The sequence below is a fragment of the Myotis nattereri genome, assembly GCF_964212035.1.
Source record: "Myotis nattereri genome assembly, chromosome: 13".
Taxonomy (NCBI): Eukaryota; Metazoa; Chordata; class Mammalia; order Chiroptera; family Vespertilionidae; genus Myotis; species Myotis nattereri.
Window position 1 is genome coordinate 5,822,665 of NC_138088.1, and position 19,877 is coordinate 5,842,541.

Here is a 19,877-nt window from a genome sequence, read left to right on the forward strand (position 1 = left end):
TTACATTTTTGGAAAAGAAATAACTTTTTCCTGTTTTCTATTCTCTCACTTTAAAAAATCCACACATGTAATAGTCACAGCTGCAGCCGCATAAAACGAAGTGGGCCTGGTGTTTCTGGCAGTGTCTCTAGCTCCTCACACAACGACCACAGTCAGCCCGCTGTTGACTCCACTGGCAGCCACTTAGAAGAGAACCTAGCAATAAACATAAACTTCAATTCCAAGCAGATGCAAGCTGAGAAAACACTCGCTGGCTCCCCCACACTCATGCAGGAGCGAGAACCTGGCCCAGGCCGTGAGGCCCGGGGCTGACACCACAATAACCATCCATCAGGAGCAGCTCGAACCCAGAGCCACGCTGCCAGCAATGAGGACACTGCATGACCAGTTGAACTGCACGAGGAGCAATACTTCCTCCAGTTGTAACTTACTGGGCTACCTTGTCAATGAAACCCTAACGTACACTGGAGAGCTAGCTGCCACCACTTAAAGTTAATTTACTTCCAAAAGAGAAATTTCCATCATGTCAAGAGTGTTCCATACACACAAGCGGAAAACACAGAGAGGTGGCAGAATGTCATCCCTGTGGCCTCCTCATATCTGTGCATCTACATTCCTGCACTGTCCCAACCTCCCCGCCCAACACACATCCCACATCCGTGGGCCCGTTAGACCTCTGCCCACCTAGTGCTTCCGGAGAAGGACGCCTCTCCTCACCAGCCAGTCAGCCATCGTGTCCCCCAGGTGCTCTCTCAGCCCCTTGGGACCTCAGGCATGCCCAGTGTCTCTGCTAGCATCTTTTGAAATCCGTATCTGTCGCCCCCTAAGGCTGGAGCCATTTGAGAATAGAGACTGTCTTAGTCATTTTTATATCCCCAGAGACTAGTATAAATGCCCACCTCACCACACTCAATAAATGCTGAATGAATGAATGAGGTTCGGAATTGGGCTAGGAATAAGGAAAACACCAGGATTGGAAAATGATCTGAGTGGGTCACTCAGAAATGGGTTCAAGAAACTTCCAGTTCCATCTCATTTACAGCCTCCCTCCTGCTGCATTTCCTTCTTCCACACACGTGACCTAAGGAACTACTCCTGGCTGTATCCACGGGATAACAGGGGTAAGGTCCACTATGAAGCATCAGCCAGGGCAAACAGCAACTGCTAGGTTAGAGAAATTCTAATTTAGAATTTTATAACCAAAAATGTTATATTGAATATAAAAATGTTGTAAGTCATCTTCAAGTCCTGAATTCTGTTTTTTGGGTCTCCCAGGGGATGTACTTTGCAGCTAGGTTCTGCATAGGGGCTGATGGGAAGAATCAGAAGCCCAAGGTAAAACCCAAGCTTCCCTAGGGCCAGATGGAACAGCTGGGCAAAAGATTAAACTTTTTATGAAAGACTTTGTCTTCTGATAGAGGAAGAAAGGTGTTAACTAGCCCTAAAGTATATTTACATTAACAGAAAGGAAATGCTTTTTATGTTCCCACCTACATCTTTTTCTTTAATCCAGACATATAATAGTCACAGCTGCAAGCAAATAAAATGAGGGAGTATATTATTCACTTGGGGGGTGGTTCTAAATCCTACAGTCCCCCTCCCTCCAATGGCAGCCACCAGAGGAGAACTCAGTAAAAAAAAAGATTTAAAACATCCAGTGAGAACTGGATATTGGCAGAGAGCTGCATTATAGATCTGCAGCAGGTACAGAGAGGTCTGAACTTTAAAAACATCTTTTAACCATTACTGCATTTGTCTCCTTGACCACAAAGTGAACAAATATTGGGTTTTTACAGAACTAAATGAGATTATATGTGTATTATACCCTTTGAATTAAAACTGCATGTTTTGTTTTGGTTTTTACGCAGCATACATGTCAGATGCTTTTATAATTATTGGCAGATTACACACAAAAAAGGTAAAACTAAGAAATTTTAGTTAATTGCAGGTTAAAGGTGAATAAACAGTGAAACACATAGAGCAATCTTGGGCAGGCAGGAGGCAAGTAGCCCCCAGACTAAAGGCCATCCTGCTAGCCTATCCCTACTGCCAGCCAAGATCAAGATCACTGTAGTCCATAGGACGGCAAGAGTGTGTCAGTCAAGCCTTACATGGTACAACAGGAGGACCTGGAACACTAACCTTAGAACAAAGAGATCTGTGAGGAACCAAAGTGTCATCTTGACATACCCACACTTAGAACCAATGAAGTTTGAAGAGTACTCCCTGGGCAGATGTCTAGTGCCCCCTAGTGTGTTCAGAGGAGATAACATTTTTTTTATTTTTCCCCAAAACTACTGAAAATGTACTTATATTTGTCACTGATACTTTATCACTAAGTGGAGTCTTAATCATATCAATAAAAAATGTATGAAAGGTAAGAAAAGCCTAAAATTAAAAAAAAACTAAGCTTATAACAGCTAATGATTTGGCTAAGCATATTAATCCCAACTGTGAAACTGCCTTTGACTTTAGAGAGAAGTTACCTTTTCGTATATGTCAATATTTATGATTCTCATGGACCCCTTACTGGCTTGATGGGATCTTTGTAGTAATGTTTTACTTAGTGGGCATGCAAATAACAAAAACAGCTAATATTTACTGAGTGCCTGACATATGCCAAATATCTTGGATATATTATCGTTCGTAATCCTCATAATGCCCTTGAAATAGGTGCTATTATGATTCCCATTTTATGGATGAGGATATGTACAAAACCTCAGAGAATACTAGATGAGACTTTGACATTCTGATTTCATGGCCTGTGATTTCTAACCTCTATGCCAAATATCACTTCCTTAAGTAATGTCAGCTAGCTCTGGTCAAGCTGTGTTTTGAAATTATACATACAACCCTAGCCAGTTTGGCTCAGTGGACCGAAGGGCACCAGGTTCGATTCCATTCAAGGACATGTATCTCGGTTGCAGGCTCCTCCCCGGCCGGGACCCTCGTCAGGGCATGTGCAGGAAGCAACCAATCAATGTGTTTCTCTCACATCGATATTTCTCTCTGTCTTTCCCTCTCTCTTCCACTTTCTCTAAAAATCAATGGAAAAATATCCTTGGGTGAGGATTAATAAAATAAAAAAAGAAATTATACATACTTACATACATACACACCATAGTAGCCTGCCCAAGATCAGTAATGTGACGATTCAAACCCAGATCATCGGCTCCAGAGTCTGCACTCCTTATTCTTACATAACCTTGCCTCTCAAAAAGCATTTTTCAAAATCCCCAAAACCACCTCTTTTCTCCTAAGTACCAAGCCAAGGGTAAATAATCATTTCTTTAATTGCTATACAATGCAAACAATTACACAAGAGCAAATCAAATTCTACTAAGCTTCAATGCAAATTTGTCTCAAAAAATGTCAATGCTAAAGTTTAAGGAGGAGAAAGATGGCTTTCATTTTCGTGCAATAATGTGATTTCTTCCCGACTTCAACACTGTGCACAGTGAGTCCAAACTCACTTTTCACTGGGCACCTGCCATCTTTCCAAGGAGCAGTAAAATCAGTTTAGTTCTTTTGACTACAGATAATCTGGGGTGAACAGATGCATAAGACACATTTAATATTAGACAATCCAATATACTCAACTGCCTATACAACCCACAAAAATGCAAAATATACCTATTAATAGGATCTGTCAAATTATTAGTAACTTGAGAGCATATATTAGCAAAATGAACATGCTTTCCCTGAAACGAAGTCATATACTGAGCTGCTTGAAATCCAAATTTTACCTTGCTGCTCCATCTTCATTTTTACATTGAAGGCCACCAAGGCCAGAGCAGTTTGGATCCACACGGACTGTGCGGAAGTCACACATGATACAGTTAAATCACTCTTAATACAGGGTGCAATTTCAATCTGAGGATCCTTCTCCACTGACTGCAATATCCATGAAAGAAATTCTTCAACAGAAGCACAATAAGTACAATTTGATTTTTAAAAGTATATTCAAGGCACCAAGCTGGGTATTTAATATAGTTTGCATTTCTGCAGCGCACTGGGTTCTCTATTTCAGACAGTTCAGAATCCCTTACAGATTACTCTAATTTGCTAAATTGAGATACTCGGTGTTTTACTTTTCTTATCTGCCTTTTTATGGTCTTTCTGGGCGGACTTAATTGGCACATCTAAGCAGATGAAATAGCCTCAGTTAGGAGTCCAGATCTCACAGAGTAAATTAAGACTGATGCAGACAATTATGCACTGGAGCTGAGAATGAGAGGTGTGTGCAGAGCACAAAGCTAAATTAGTCTTCATTTGTGTCTTAGTTTTATCATTTAAAAGAAGGCAAGATGCACCATAAAAAAATTCTTTAAGGCAGTAATTTTTGCTTCTCTTCAAAACACAGACTTTTTGGCCCTAGCTGGTTTGGCTCAGTGGGTAGAGCAGACTGAAGGGGTCCCTGGTTCGATTCCAGTCAAGGGCACATGCCCAGATTGTGGGCTCGATCCCCAGTGGAGGGCGTGCAAGAAGCAGCCGATCAATGATTCTCTCTCACCATTGATGTTTTTATATCTCTCTCCCTCTCCCTTCCTCTCTGAAATGAATAAAAATATATTTAAAAAAAACACAGACTTTCCGGTTGCTCTCTTACACCCCCCCCTCCCCTGCATGTGCTGGGGGGTGGGAATGGCAGGGGAGAGGTCAATGGGGGAAAAAGGAGATATATGTAATACTTTAAACAACAAAGAATAAAGAATAAAATAAAATAAATTTTTAAAAAATCACAGACCCTTAGAAGAAAATTAAAAAAGGACATAGTTTTATTTCTTGAGAAAGAAATTAAGTCCCAGAAACTGATTATATTAGGTCTCTAGATCAAGTCCATATTAAACTTTTACTAAATTCAGATTTTTAGGAATCAAATGATGTTGGTTATTTTTGTGTGTTTTTTTTAAATTGGGATATAATTGACATATAACACTGTATTAGTTTCAGATATACAACATAATGATTTGATACTTGTGTATATTACAAAGTGATCCCCACAGTAAGTCTAATAAACATCTGCCACTACACATAATTACAAATTGTTTTTCTTGGGATGAGAATATTTAAAATTTACTCTCTTAGCAACTTTCAAATACGCAATACAGTGTTACTAACTTAACTACAGTCACCATACTGGTTTGTGTTTTTTGTGTTTTTAAATCAAGCTTTACAAGGTAATTTGGCCTTTGTGTAATTGCCACCTGAAGGAGCTGAATCTTCACCCAGGGCAAACCAAGATCCAAATGATGGACCACAGGGGACAATCCCAGCGCAAAGGGAGACATCTCTAGACCTCTCCAGTGCACTGCAGAAATGCAAATGATATGAAACACCCACACAGTAAAATGGAGACAGAGCACCTGGGAGAGTGGGGCTGGGGGCGCGGCCTCCAGCAGCATTTCGGGGGAGCAGTGGAAAGCCTGCAGCAGGCCTCCATGGAGCAACAGGAGGAGCTAGTTGCTACAGCCAGACTCTTCCGAGTCCACTGCACCCGACCAAGCTGACAGGCAGCTTCCACCTGACCCACAACAACTCAGGCCCCAAATTACTTCAGCTTTTTGAGCTCAGGCTCCCGTCTCCTAAGGGGTTGTGAGGTTTAAACCAACGAACCCACATAACATGAAGCACTGCAAAGTAGTAAACATTCAGTAACGTTAGCTATTATTGTTCTCATATAATCTCCTCCCATCCCTGCTCAGGCCACGGAGGCCTCCAAATTTCCAAATCCAAAAGTTTTTCAACGTTTATCCTACTTAGCTTGACGCCTCTTAGCAACTGAACACGCTGACTTCTGAACACCCTTCTAGAATTATGTGTGTATACAGCCAAACCCTCTGAACAAGACTCAACTCACTCCTGGCCTCAAAAAGGAGGACAATGAAACAGTTTTCCCAAAAGATTAAGCCTTGCAGAGCATTGGAAGATATTCCTTAAGATTTACATAATGAATGGAGTCATCAGTCCTTTTAAGCTCAAAGTTATTCATGTAAAATAAAGTAAAAAATAAGTCAGAAGAAAAAAATCTTTAAGGTAAAAAATGTATTAAAAACCAGTCACATCAACAGGCATCATGGCTATGGATTCAGGTTATACCAGATCATAAGGCAAATTCTAAATACATGGCCAGCGTGGCTCAGTTGGTTGGAGCGTCTTCCTATGCAGCAAAGGGTTGCAGGTTTAATTTCCAGTTGGGTACATGCCTGGATTTCACTTCGATTCCCAGTTGGGGCGCATATGAGAGGCAGGCAATTAATGCATCTCTCACATTGATGCTTTGCTCTATTTCTCTGTCTCTTTCTTTCTCCCTCTCTCTCTCTCTTTCTGCCTTTCTCTCTCTCTCTAACATCAGTAGAACATATCCTGGAGTGAGGATAAAAAAAATTCTATCCACACCATACTTGTCAGGTCTAGACTCCCTAGCAATCTCCTCAAATCCCCATCCAACTGCCTTTTTTGGTTTGGTTTCTATCAGGGAGGTGGAGGCAGCTATGTGCTGATTCTTGGCACCACCTTGTGGTCACATCTAAATATTACACATTCCACATCATTCCACAAATGGAAGGAAACTGATACAGTGGGGCCTTGACTTACCAGTTCAATTCGTTCCGAGACCGAGCTCGTTAACTCAAATTACTCTATCAACTCAATGCAAAAAATCGGCAGTGAGACAGCTGGTATCTCAAAAAACTCGTTAGTCGGGACACTCGTAAGTCAAGGCCCCACTGTATTTACACAACCCTGTCCTGGCTCCCATTCCCAGTTCTACCTCTTAAGAAATGGTTGAAACTGCAAAGACTGACTTGAGGTCCTGGATTAAATCAGAAAGGAGGATCACAGTGCTATTACCCAGTCCCAGGAAAGGTTAAGCTGCAGAGGAGACTTGGTAGGAAATCCCCACTAAGCATCAGCTTAAAAAGAAGAAAAAAGATACCTAGTTAGAACTGATCTTGAGCTAATGAGAGACTTACGGCACAAGCTGAAAGCTGAAAGGATATGAGACGTCTAAGAGTCACCCACTTTCACGAATTTAAAAGAGCTTTATAATGAACACATTGCGGGCAGATCACAAGCATTCTTGTGTTTTCATATTACACAGTGTTTTACATAAATGTTAAAGGCACACCTTAAAATTAAATACCCATTGCATTTTGAAGTTATTACATGTTCTTACAAACTAATATCTTTTTAAAGTATGATACTTTGTAAAACGTTTTTTGTACTCGTTCGGTAGAAACTTATCTGGCCACTGGGTAAAGCTAGCAATAAAACTACTGGTGGGCAATGTGTTAACAGGACTATAATACAGACTTACGTTCAAAAAATGTGCCTAGACTTTGGCACATAATGGGACAGAGGGGGTGGGGTGGGTGAGGTCATGGAGCAGGGTCAGCTGGTTTGAACAAGACCAAGATAGAACTACAGCCAGGCACTACAGCTTAACAGAGAATGTTTTAATAAATAAGTGCCTTAAGAGTACTTGAAATATGCTTCCATATTTCAAAACATAAAAGGTTAACCTGACAGGAGAGTTTGTGTGTTTGACCTGGGTTCGGGAAGAAAGGGCCAGACCTTGGAAGCTGCTATTGATGGGCCTTGCAGGGCTGCTTGAATCTTCACAGGCCTACCCTGGGCCTGGCCCTGGGCCCAGAAGGAAGTTTAAAGCTTGCTCTGGAAGCCAGTTGGTGTCCTTGACCAACTGCATCCCTAAGAAGAGGCACTGCTGCCTGAATGAACTGAGGGTTTCAGCCCTGAGATGTTTAGTTGAATACACTGATTTTCATTGAGCATTTCTGACGATTTTTCCAATTACTCCTGAAATTTCTATCTACTGTGTTTTGTTTTGTTTCTTCAGTATGGGACCTGAATAAGGGTTGTGTCCCATTTTACTGTCTTTTAAGTTTAAATTTAGCCATGGCTGGCTTTGCTCAGTGGTTAGAACATTGGCCCATGCACCGAAGAGTCTCAGGTTTGATTCCCAGTCAAAGGTACATACCTGTGTTGCAGGTTCATTCCCTGGCCCCAGTTGGGGCACATGCAGAAGGCAAAAAATTGATGTGTCTCTCTTACATCCATGTTCTCCCTCCCTCCCCCACCCCCGACTCCCCTGCTTCCCTTCCACTCTCTAAAATATCAATGGAAAAAATATCCTCAGGTAAAGATTAACAACAACAACAAAATGTACATTTAACATGTTTCTCTTTTCTGCTCCCCTTGCCCACAGGGGATTCCACTTTGGCTGCTTAAAGTTTGCTGCTTAGGTCAGCTCAAAGAAGAAAGCAGGGACCCCCGCCCTCCCCCCCCGCAACAAGGGGTTAAAAGGACCCTAGCTCAAAGGCAGAGCCTCCCACTCAAAACTTTCTTTCAAGGGTACTTTTGCTTTGCTTGCTGAATAAACCTTCTCTCGTGAGTTTGAATCTTGGCTCTGAATTCTTTTCAAAGCCAGAACTCAAGCACTGAGGTCTGCTTTCACTGTTCACATCTTGGTGCAGTGACTCGAATTGTCCTACTCACTTGCTGTGGTAAGTCATCCTCTCCGACTCACTCCTTGGTCTCCCTTTCTCAGGACCCGCAGCCAGGTAAACAGTAATTACTAGCAGTTTGTTAATTACCTTCTGGGAGTTCGAACTAAACCTTTTGCTGGAAAAATGAGAGCCTGAACTTGTTCGGCTCCAAAGATAAGGAGCACTTCCTCCCTCCAGCTCCAATCTCGGGTATGCTTAGGTGACTAAGAAACTATGTGGCAGTCTCAGCAGGCATCCCCGAGATGTGCAAGAGCCCCATAGGGAATTCCAACTGTAAATAACTGATTTGTCTGCGGATGCGCACATAGAGGCTGGTTACCTAGCGCTCCCAGTCCTTGCGGCTAAATTAGACAGCCGAGGAGGGAAGCAGAGACAGAGTGTTTGAGATGACTCAGGGGGAACAGCCCCTTGGAGCTCAACACACAACAGCACACTTCCACCCCCACACAATATCCCTGGAAATGTTGCTCAGACCAGTAAATTAAAACTGAAATTAATAGGAGAGCTTACATCAATGATGAGAGAGAACCATTGATCGGCTGCCTCCTGCATGCCCCACACTGGGAATCGAGCTCACAGCCCGAGCATGTGCCCTGACCGGGAATCAAGCCGTGACCTCCTGGTTCATAGGGTCCATGCTCAGCCACTGAGCCACACCTTCCGAGCAAGGTCCCGGTCTTTTAAAACAGCTTTCTGCATACTCTTTAAGGTCCCTGAAACAGGGGAATAAGACCACCCTCAATTCCTTCTACACTCTTCTAACGACCTTTTCTTTATTTCCAACTTCTATAAGAGCCTCAGGAATAACTTAACAGGGACTCTCACTTCCCCTCAAGAGGTGGCTGCTCTCTCTCTCCAAGGCCTCCAAAAGGACCAGAGATCTTGGGAACATGAGAGACAAGGCAACAGGTCACTAGCCCAACTATTGAAGACCAGAGTTACAGGAGGAGTTTTCCACCCAAGGTGATGACGGTACTAGGCACCCCTTGGATGGATAGGTGTGATGGATGAGGGGGAAGAGGACCTCCGGTAAGACCAGCTAAGGTTGGAGGCCAAGAAGCAGGGATGCCTGGCTTTGAACAGGAGCACTCTACACCTGGGTGGCACCCAGACAGCAGGGTATCCTGCCCTACTGTGGCTCTCAGACCACAGGGCAGCTCAATATAGCCCAGATATTAGCAGGGATGCCTCTAATTGTTGGTTCAGAGTATACCTGTCTCTCTGTAGATGGGGAACCAGTCCACAGTGCCTCGAGATACCCCTCTGGAATACATACCAACTGGGAGAAATTTGACCCTGAATCCTTAAAAAAAAAAAAAAAAAAGGCTAATGTTCTTTTACAACACGCCCTCGCCCCAATACAAGTTGGACGACAGAGATGTTTGGCCAGTCAATGGCACCATTACTTTTAATACTATTTTACAACTAGACCTGTTTGCAATTCCCAAGGGAAATAGGCAAAAGTCCCATACATCCAAGCCTTTATGGCTCAGGGATGACCCCAGGCTATGCATTACCTGTAAACTAGATCCCTCCAGAGTTGCTGTACTGTACCCACAGCCCCTGCCTCCCTTGCCTCCCCCAGGTAACACCTCTCCTTCTCCTTGCTCTCCTGTGACCCCAAAGGATGAAGAAAGAACTACCTGTCAGGCTCCAGTCCCTCTTCCCCCATATCTGGGGCCTTCTCAAGCTACTTTATCTGGCCCTTTACAAGCGGTAGCAGGACGGACTGCCCCTTTCTCTATAAAAGATTTACACACCAAATCCAACAGGACTTACGAAAATTCTCAGAAGACCCAAAGCTTTGATCTGAACTGGAGAGACATTACTGTAATCCTTGCTCAATCCCTAAATAAGGAAGAAAAGGTAAGATCATAAAGGATGCCATCCAGCTTGGGAATGGTATGCATATGATAAATACCCTCTAGGAATGATGGCTGTACGGGTCACTGATCCTTTATGGGACTATTAACAGCCCCAGAGGGCCTGGAACTGGGACCATTTCCTAAAAAGCCTTCTAGAGGGAATGAAACAAAGTTGATCTAAGCCTATTAATTAGCAACTATAAGCCAGGAACCTCAGCAGACTACCATAGCCTTCTTAGAGAGATTGAGGGAGGCCATCATGAAATATACTAACCTAGATCTTGATTTGGAAACAGGCCAACAGTCTCATGAGACTGTTTTCTAACCTAGGCTGCCCCCGATATTCTGAGAAAACTTCAAAAGCTCTCTTAGGACCACATACCCCTACCCCAGGCCTACTTATGGCAGCCTCATCCGTCTTCTATAACTGGGATCTAGAGGAGGAGGAGAGGCTCCAATCAAGGGAGAGGCCTAAAGATCAGAGATAGGCTCTGTTATTAGCCATGCTCCTCTGTCGCTACTCAGGTTGAGCAGATCCAGGGTGCCATGGAAGAACACCTCCTCCCAGAAATGACTATATCTACATAAGATCTGGATATTGGCAGAACAACCACCCCCAGCAAGGAAGCCCCAGGGTCAGGGTGAGCCACCTGGCCGCTGTGCACTCTGCCATGAGCATGGGCACTGGAGGTGGAACTGCCCCAGGAACTGCAGGGATCCTGGGTCCAACTTGTCTCTCCCCATATGGCCTTAGACTAAAGGGGCCTTGGATACCATCTGGCTCCCAAATCCAACATCAACATCATGGGGATGGAGCCCAGGGAAACCTTGGAAGTCGAAGGTGAGACAGTTAAGTTTTTACTTGATATGGAAGCTGCATTCTTGGTCTTGAAAACCTTCTCTGGGTCACTCTGCTCTGCCTCTCACCTGGTGGCAGGTGTGGATGGTAAGCTGACCCACCGATGGCTCAAGCTAAATCTGCTGCCACTGAAAGGGTCACTTATTTTCCTACCAATTTATAGTTATCCCTGGTGCCCCAGCCCCTTCCAGGTTGAGATCTTTTAGAAAACTAGGAGCCCAATTAATTTTCCAAGGGAGATAGGCATCACCATTAAATTTTATAGCCATCGGTCCCCCTCAAGACCCTCAAAATTCTAAGAAAGAGAATGAGCTAGTTAGATAATTTCCTGGACAAACCCTGAAGCTTGGGCAGCTAAAAGACCTGGACGAGCTAAAACTGCCAGCCCAATTTAATAACCTGAAGGGAAGCCAACCTCCTCCACTAGCCCCTCTGGTCCAACATCAATAAGCTTACCCAGGAGAAGAATGGCTACGAGACATCACCCAAATGCCAAGATAGAAGGGACTAAAACACCTTTTAGCTTTTATTGACACCTTCACTGGATGGATTAAAGCATATCCCACTAGGACAGAAAGGGCCTCCGAAGTAACTGAGGCATTACGTAAGGAACTAATCCCCAGACTCAGCCTAGCCCGGTCTCCACAGAGCAACAATGGGCCATTTTTGTATTCCAGGGCACCAACAACTAGCTACTTCCCTAGAAATTTAATATCACCTCCACTCCTCTGGAGGCCCCAAGCATCAGGAAAAACAGAAAGGACTAATCTTAGAGTCCATCATTAGAAAACTAAGCCAGGAAATGGCTCTCCCATGGGTTGAAAACAGTGTTGCTGCAAGTTTCTCCACCATAAAGTAACCGGGGGCGCAGAGGATGGGCTGAGACCCGTCCCTGTGCCCACTGCAGCCTTGTGGCACACAGTTCCTTTCAAAGTGCACAAATTCGTGCATGGGCCCTTAGTCTAATATATTAAGCTGGATCTAGAATTCTTATTTATTCATAAACCTGCTGCCTAAGATAAAGCAAGCAGTATAACCTGTTTATAATAATCTCCCCAGACTGACCTTAATCGCTGTTTATAATAATCTTCATCTCCATCGTCTCGGCATCTCACTACTTTCCGACCTCCTCCTCCTTTGGCAGCTTCAGCTTCTTCCCCAAAACTCTCATCATCAATCTCCTGCACTGTGATTTTCTTCTGCCATTTCCGTCGCTTGAGCAAAGGCCCCAGTTCAGAGTCAGTGCCTTCTGCAGACAGGTCCACCTCTGCTGCCGCCTCCCGCTCCTCCTCCTCGGTGGGTAAGTACTCGGACTCCTCACCCTCAGAATCTTCCTCTGCCTTTGGCCTCACGTCAGACTCCAAGTGTTTCTTTCCCTTCGGCAATCCCACTTTCCCCTGGAACTGAAGAGCCCTCTTCTGGAGTTTTTTGATGTGCTTTTTCAAGCGCTTGTCTGTTTTCGAAAGAACTTTGCTTCTCTTGTTTGGTTTGTTTTCACTGAGTGTTGGGCTCAGCTCAGAAGTGACCAAGGCTGGAGTTTTCCTAGACGCCCTTTTATTACCAGCTTGCTTCTTCCTTTCAAAAGACAGTTTTGCTTGATCTGCCAAATACTTTTCAAAGCCTGATGCTTCATTAAGCATTAGTTTCCTAGGCTTTTTCTCCTGTTTCTGAGGGATCTGGGTACCAAAAGGTGTCATCTGGCCAGTGCGGATGAGCTCTTCCCAAGCAGTCTCCTGAGCAGGCATGAGCATGCTGCCGAGACAGGACGGCCCTGCTTCTGAAAGAGGAACAACAATGCATTGGGCACTAGCGTAAAACTCACCAGGAGTACAAGGGATATACTCAGCCATTCAATAAACAGTAGGCTCCTACAATTAATTCATATTAAAAATACAGTGGGGCCTTGACTTACGAGTGTCCCGACTAATGAGTTTTTCGAGATACGAGCCATCTCTCGGCCGATTTTTTGCTTTGAGTTGCGAGCTAAAATTCGGGTTACGAGCCAGCTTCAGATACCCCACCGCTAGTTGGCGCAGCGAACGTCACAGTGAACACCACAACATCAGCCCAGCATCACGTGTCTCACTCGTTCACTTTTTGATTTGACATACAAGTAATTTGAGTTACGAGCTCCATCACAGAACGAATTAAACTCGTAAGTCAAGGCCCCACTGTACATCATCAATCATTAATACCTAGCTAATGTGATTCAGTGGTTGAGTGTTGACCCATGAACCAGGCCATGGGTTCGATTCCCGGACAGGGCACATGCCTGGGTTGCAGGCTCGATCCCCAGTAGGGGCTGCACAGGAGGCAGCCAATCAATGTTTCTAACTCTCTCTCCCTTCCTCTTTCTCTAAAATCAGTAAGAACATATTTTTTTAAAAATATATATATATACACACACTAATAAAAGGGTAATATGCAAACTGGTCATGACCAGATATGCTAATTAGTCACGACTGGGTATGCTAGTCATCACTGGTATGCAAACTGACCATCACTCCAACACACAAGATGGCCACCCCCATGTGGCCACAAGATGGCCTGCAGGGGAGGGCAGTTGTGAGCGATCAGGCCAGCAGGGGAGGGCACTTAGGGGTGACCAGACCTGCAGGGGAGGGCAGTTAGGGGCAAGCGGGCCTGCAGTGGAGGGCAGTTGGGGGTGACCGGGCCTGCAGGAAAGGGCTGTTGGGGGGGACCGGGCCTGCAGTGGAGGGCAGTTGGGGACAACCGGGCTGGCAAGGGAGGGCATTTGGGGGTGACCTGGCCAGCAGGGGAGGGCAGTTGGGGGCAACCAGGCCTGCAGGGGAGGGAAGTTGGGGGCGACCGGGCCAGCAGGGGAGGGCAATTGGGGGTGATCGGGCCGGCAGGGGAACAGTTAGGCGTCGATCAGCTGGCAGGGGAGCGGTTTGGGGGTGATCAGGCTGGCAGGCAGGCAGGCAAGCGGTTGGGAGCCAGCAGTCCTGGATTGTAAGAGGGATGCCTGACTGGCCGTTTAGGCCCGCCTAAACGGGCAGTCAGACATTTCTCGAGGGGTCCCAGATTGGAGAGGGTGCAGGCTGGGCTGAGGGACACTCCCCCAGTGCATGAATTTCGTGCACCGGGCCTCTAGTGTGTGTGTGTGTGTGTGTGTGTATATATACACACACACACACACACACACACACACACACACACACACACACACACATACTAGCATATATATCATTAGTATACTAAAGCATATGAAGAATAGAGTAAAATTTATCATGCCACTTTTAATATATTCCTGTTCAAAAAGGTGATTTCTCAATAACTTTTTCTAAAATATGGCATTATAAATATACTCTCATGCATCCAAAGACAGACCTAGTCATATGCAACCTAAAGATAAATTTAGGTATGCTTCTTTACCAATTAAAGAGTAACTGGGAGGAAACAATCTCCCCAGTTTCCATGTCACTGCTAATACCAGCATTCAGGCTGACTTAAATTCAAGAGATGGTAAAACTGAAAACAGACATCTAAAGAATCAGCATGCACTGAAATAGGTAAACATACATGTCAGATCTGCACTACCCAATAGTCACCATGTGGCAATTTAAATTTGAGTTGAAAATTCAGTTCCTCAGTTGCACCTGCTCAATGTGCTCAATAGCACATGTGGCTGGACAACACGGACAGACATGTCCATCACTGGATAGCACTATGCTAGGTGTTGAAGTTAACTGGCCGAGGGATGGACTAAAATTGGCAGCTAAGCCATAATAACATAAAGTAACCTAGAAATCATCCTTCTTTCATTTGTTGAAATTAATAATCTCTAACAAGATTACTTCAGCCATGTAGTAGTATTACTTTATGGTATAAGTTTTATTTCCCTGATGACTAATGAACTATGGTACCTTTTCATAGATTTATTGATATTTTGGATTGCCTCTTTTGAAGAAAATGTTCAAATCCTTTGCCCAAAATATCCAAAGAAGTAAGGCTAAACAGGAAGAAATTCATATTCTAAACTCTATGTTTCTTGTAGGCCAATACTACCACGGCCAGTTTCTCAGTAAACCTGAACTAAAAACAAAAATCACTGAAGTGCACAGATCCTAATGTAGAGCTCAGTGAAATTTCAGAAAAAACATACCCATACACCAGTATCCAGATCGAGAAACAGAAATTACTAGCATCTCAGATGTGCCCTTCTTGGTACCTCCAAGCCTCTAACCACCTCCCACCCCCTAAGATGACTATCAACAGTAAAGACAAGTTATACCTGACTTTGAACTTTATGTAAATGGAAATGTTCATACTCTTGTGTCTGGCTTCTTTTTCTCAATATTACACTTGTAGGATTCACACTTGCTGAATATAGTTGCAGTTTGTTGATTCTCATTGCTGGTAGTGTTCAATTATATAACTATACTACAATCTTTCCATCCCACAATTAATGGACATTTAGGTAGTTTCCAGTTTGGGCTACTAGGAATAATGTTGCTATTAATATTCCGGTGCACATCCTTTGGATATATGTTTATAATTCTTTGGGTTTGTTAAGCTTTAGTAGGCACTGCCAGTTTTCCAAAATGGTCCTATCAATTTTAAGTTTCACCAACAGTGTTTGAAAATTCCAATTGGTCCACATTTCTGTCATTCTATTTTAGCTACTGTTAGGCATGTAGTAGTATTACTTTATGGTATAAGTTTTATTTCCCTGATGACTAATGAACTATGATACCTTTTCATAGACTTATTGATATTTTGGAGTCTCTTTTGAAGAAAATGTTCAAATCCTTTGCCCATTTTTCTTATAGTTTGCCTTTTAAAAAAAGATTTCTAGCCCTAACCAGTTTGCTCAGTGCTTAGAGCGTCAGCCCATGCACCAAAGGGTCACAGGTTCAATTCCCAGTCAAGGGCACGTACCTCAGTTGCAGGCTCAATCCCCAGCCAAGGTCGGGCGCCTGCAGGAAGCAACCAACCAGCTTGTCTTTCTTCCACACACACACCCCTGCCCCCGCCCCTTTCCATTCTTTCTGAAAATCAATGGAAAAATATCCTCCAGTGAGGATTTAACAATTTAAATAAATAAATAAATAAATAAACAAACAAACAAAAATAAAAGATTTCTAGTTCTCTATACATTCTGGATTCAAGTCTTCTGATTGATATATGTACTGGCAACAGCTTCTCCTACTCTGCCGATTTTCATTCTCTTAATACTATCTTTTAACATACAGAAGTTCTTAGTTGTAATATAGTTCATTTATCAGAGCTTCCCATTTTTTGGTCTCATTACGTCTTTGCCCCAAAGTCATAAAAAATATTTTCCTATATTATACTGTAAAAGCTTTGTTCCACCAATCACATTTAGATATACAACTCATTTGGAATTTGTTTTTGTAGATGTGGATTAACTCAGCACACATACTGAAAACGTGGTTCTTCTCCACAGTATTACATTACCACGTCTGTCATAAATCAAGTGACCACACGTGGGTGGGTCTGTTTGCTGGACCCTCTATTCTGTCCCATTGGTCTACTTGTCTATACTTGTGCCACTACTGCAGTGACTTAATTACTGTAGCTAGATAGCTGGTCTTGATATTTTGTTCTTCTTTAATATTGCCTTAATTATTCTTGAGCCAATGAATTTTTACATGAATTTCAGAGTCAGTTTGTTAATGCCTTACCCTACACTTTCCACCCTAAAATCTCTTCCTCAAAGACCCCTGAAAACATATATTGGGGTTGCATTGAACCTATAAATGGATAGAACTGACATCATTACAATACCACATCTTCCAATCCATTATCACACTGTGCCTCCCCATTAATTTAAGTCTTCTTTTTGAACAACGTTTTCTATTTTTAAACATTTTTCTACTTATTTTTAAATACATTTTTCTTGATTTCAGAAAGGGAGAGGGAGAGGGAGATAGAAACATCAATGATGAGAGAAAAATCTCTGATCAGTTGCTTCCTGCATACTCCCTACTGGGAACTGAGTCCACAACCTGGGTATGTGCTCTGACCTGGCATCGAACCGTGACCTCCTGGTTCATAGGTTGACATTCAACCACTGAGCCATGCCAGTTGGGGAACATTTTCTATTTTTTAAAGTAGAAAGCATTGCAGGAAACTATATTTTTTTGTTAAGATTATTTTTAGTTATTTGATTTTTATAATTGGCATCTTTATTAAATTTTACTTTTTGTTTTTGCTGGTACATAGAAATATGACTTATCTATATGAGTCCGTCGCTATGATGCGCACTGACCACCAGGAGGCAGATGCTCAACACAGGAGCTGCCCCCTAGCGGTCAGTGTGCTCCACAGCGGGAGCACCACTCAGCTAACCCACAGGCGCCAGATGCAGGGCTCACCTCTCCTCATCAGGACTGAATGGATGTGAGCCTGCAGAAGGCGCAACAAGGCTGGGATGAGCCGCAGAAGCGGCAGGTGGCGTTGGACTGCTGGTTTTGGCCCAATCCCAGCAGGCCATGCTGAAGGACCCCTGGTGCATGAATCTGTGTACCAGGCCTCTAGTTTTTATATATCAGCCCTATATTCAATGATATTGCTAAATTCACATATTAATTCCAATAGATTGTCCATTGATTCTTTTGGATTTTCTACATAAAAAATCATGTATTCTATGAATAGTCATAGTTTTATTTCTTCATTTCAATCTTATGCTTTTGATTTCTCTTTTTCCAAATACTACACTGTCCAGTACAATGTTAAACAGAAAAAGAGGCAGTGAGTACTTCATCTTCTCCAAATGAGGAGCAAAGCCTACTTCTAGCAATGGATTCGTTATCAGATAATTCCCACAACAACCTCTGAAATGGATCACTATGTGGAGAACAGGGGAAAGAAACCTCAGGTAAGCACGTGAGCAGAGAAATGAAGGTCTACCATACGTATGCCTAGCTCATAAGTTCAAAACAGGATTGCCAAGGTTCAGGAATGAGGTCAAGGTCTGTGCCCAGGCAATGCAGAGCTGGGTGGCACAAAGAGTCCTACACACTCTGTTTTCCTGCCTCTCCAAATTGGGCACTAGTGACCAAGAAAGGGCAGAGGAGGGAGGTCGATAAGAGAGACCAGGAGTCTCAAGTGCTGGCTGGTACCCCAATGGAGAGATATAATAGGAACCAAGAGCTCAGAAAAAAGGCAAGGCCATTAGTCTACAAATGTGTAAGATTCTAGAACCTAGGTGTCCGCAAAAGCCAAGGGGAGTTGGATAAGATTATTTGGGAAGAGGCTCAGCAAAAAATCCTGAGAACAATTAACATTTAAGATAAGGCCAGAATAGTTGGCCAAAAATAACTAACTAGGAATGGTCTGAGGGCCGAAAGGAAAGCCAGTTGAAAGACAGGAATCCTGGGAGACACAGATGTATCTGTTGCTAATGTAGGGTGAAAAGTAGCTTTTGGATTTGGGGAAGTAACTATTAATCCGGGGCAAAGTTTTATCAAAGAATCAATAGGAGGTGAAAGATAGCAGCAAGTTTTAGGCAGCCAGACAAGAACAAAAACTTGTTACCAGTGAGAACTATGGTGCCTCAGCAGCAGAAAGCTTGGCTTTAAAAGCACACATCTCTAATATTTTTTCTGTTGCCTCAATGAATTCTTTATAATTCTCTTGTCTTACTGAATACATTTCTGGAGCTAGTAGAAAATATTTGCTTGAAGAGCTTAAATGCTAAGAAGCCTTAGTCTTTATTTCAAGTAATAAATGAATGACCAGCTACCAACAATTTCTAAACATACATACATACACACTGACCACAGAGGTATTTCATTTCAGGGCTTATGCATTTTCTCAAAAGGTTTTCCAAAAGACGCCCATCTAAGACAGCGATACAAACAAAACCATGGCCATGGTTTACCTGGAATGAAGGAACCTTTCCTTAACAAAACTGATGTTTGCAAAGTCTATCAAATATGCCCCAAAAATATATGTGAAATCAATTCTATGAATGCTGATGATGTTGGGCTTACAAAATGTACCTCAAGTAAGATGTTAGTTGTCTTTAAAAAATTAACTATACAAAAATGTAAGAGTTCTAATTTATTAAACATAATATTAAATGTGGACCAGCAGCCAACAGTAGACTGAGTTAAAATTTCACTTTCATTCTCTAACTTTGGTTCTGCAGGTGTAGAGAATAAAATTTTCCTAAATCAGTTTTGACACTAAGGCAAAGAAATATATTTTTCAGAAAACCTAGGCCAGGACTCACTATTGGCCTCAAGTATCAATTCAAGAACACAGAGACACTGTTCCCAGTACCTCACCTGCATCCTCCTCCTCCAGACTGGCATGATCTAGTTCAGCTCTCGCCGCCACTCCTCCAAGGAGGGCCTGCAGACGTTTCTGTTTTGCTGTGATCTTCTTTAGTTGTTGTTCCTTAAATGGTAAACAGTGAATACAGAAAACATCAATGCAGTGATTTATTGTTACAAATACAAAAGACAGCATTACAAAATTTTTAAGCTTTAATCAAGAGAAAAATAAAACAGAAATTCCATATATTACTATTACCATAGAGAACCTTATCTGAGCCACTGCCATATTTCCAGCAGGAAGTAGGGTTCAAAGCATTTCCATCAGGCAGGTATCCCTGTCCCCACCCACTCTCCC

The 19,877-nt window shown here is 43.0% G+C and overlaps 1 protein-coding gene across 1 annotated transcript in view; it reads right to left on the reverse strand.

Annotated features, from left to right (window-relative positions):
- ERCC6 (ERCC excision repair 6, chromatin remodeling factor) overlaps positions 1-19,877 on the reverse strand; it is an 81,347-nt gene that overhangs the window by 53,530 nt on the left and 7,940 nt on the right. The window contains exons 4-5 of the mRNA XM_081105130.1: positions 19,532-19,643; positions 12,318-13,029 (exon numbers count right to left, since the gene is read on the reverse strand). Of these exons, the coding sequence (XP_080961256.1) occupies positions 12,318-13,029; positions 19,532-19,643 (824 nt within the window). The remainder of the gene's footprint in view (positions 1-12,317; positions 13,030-19,531; positions 19,644-19,877) is intronic.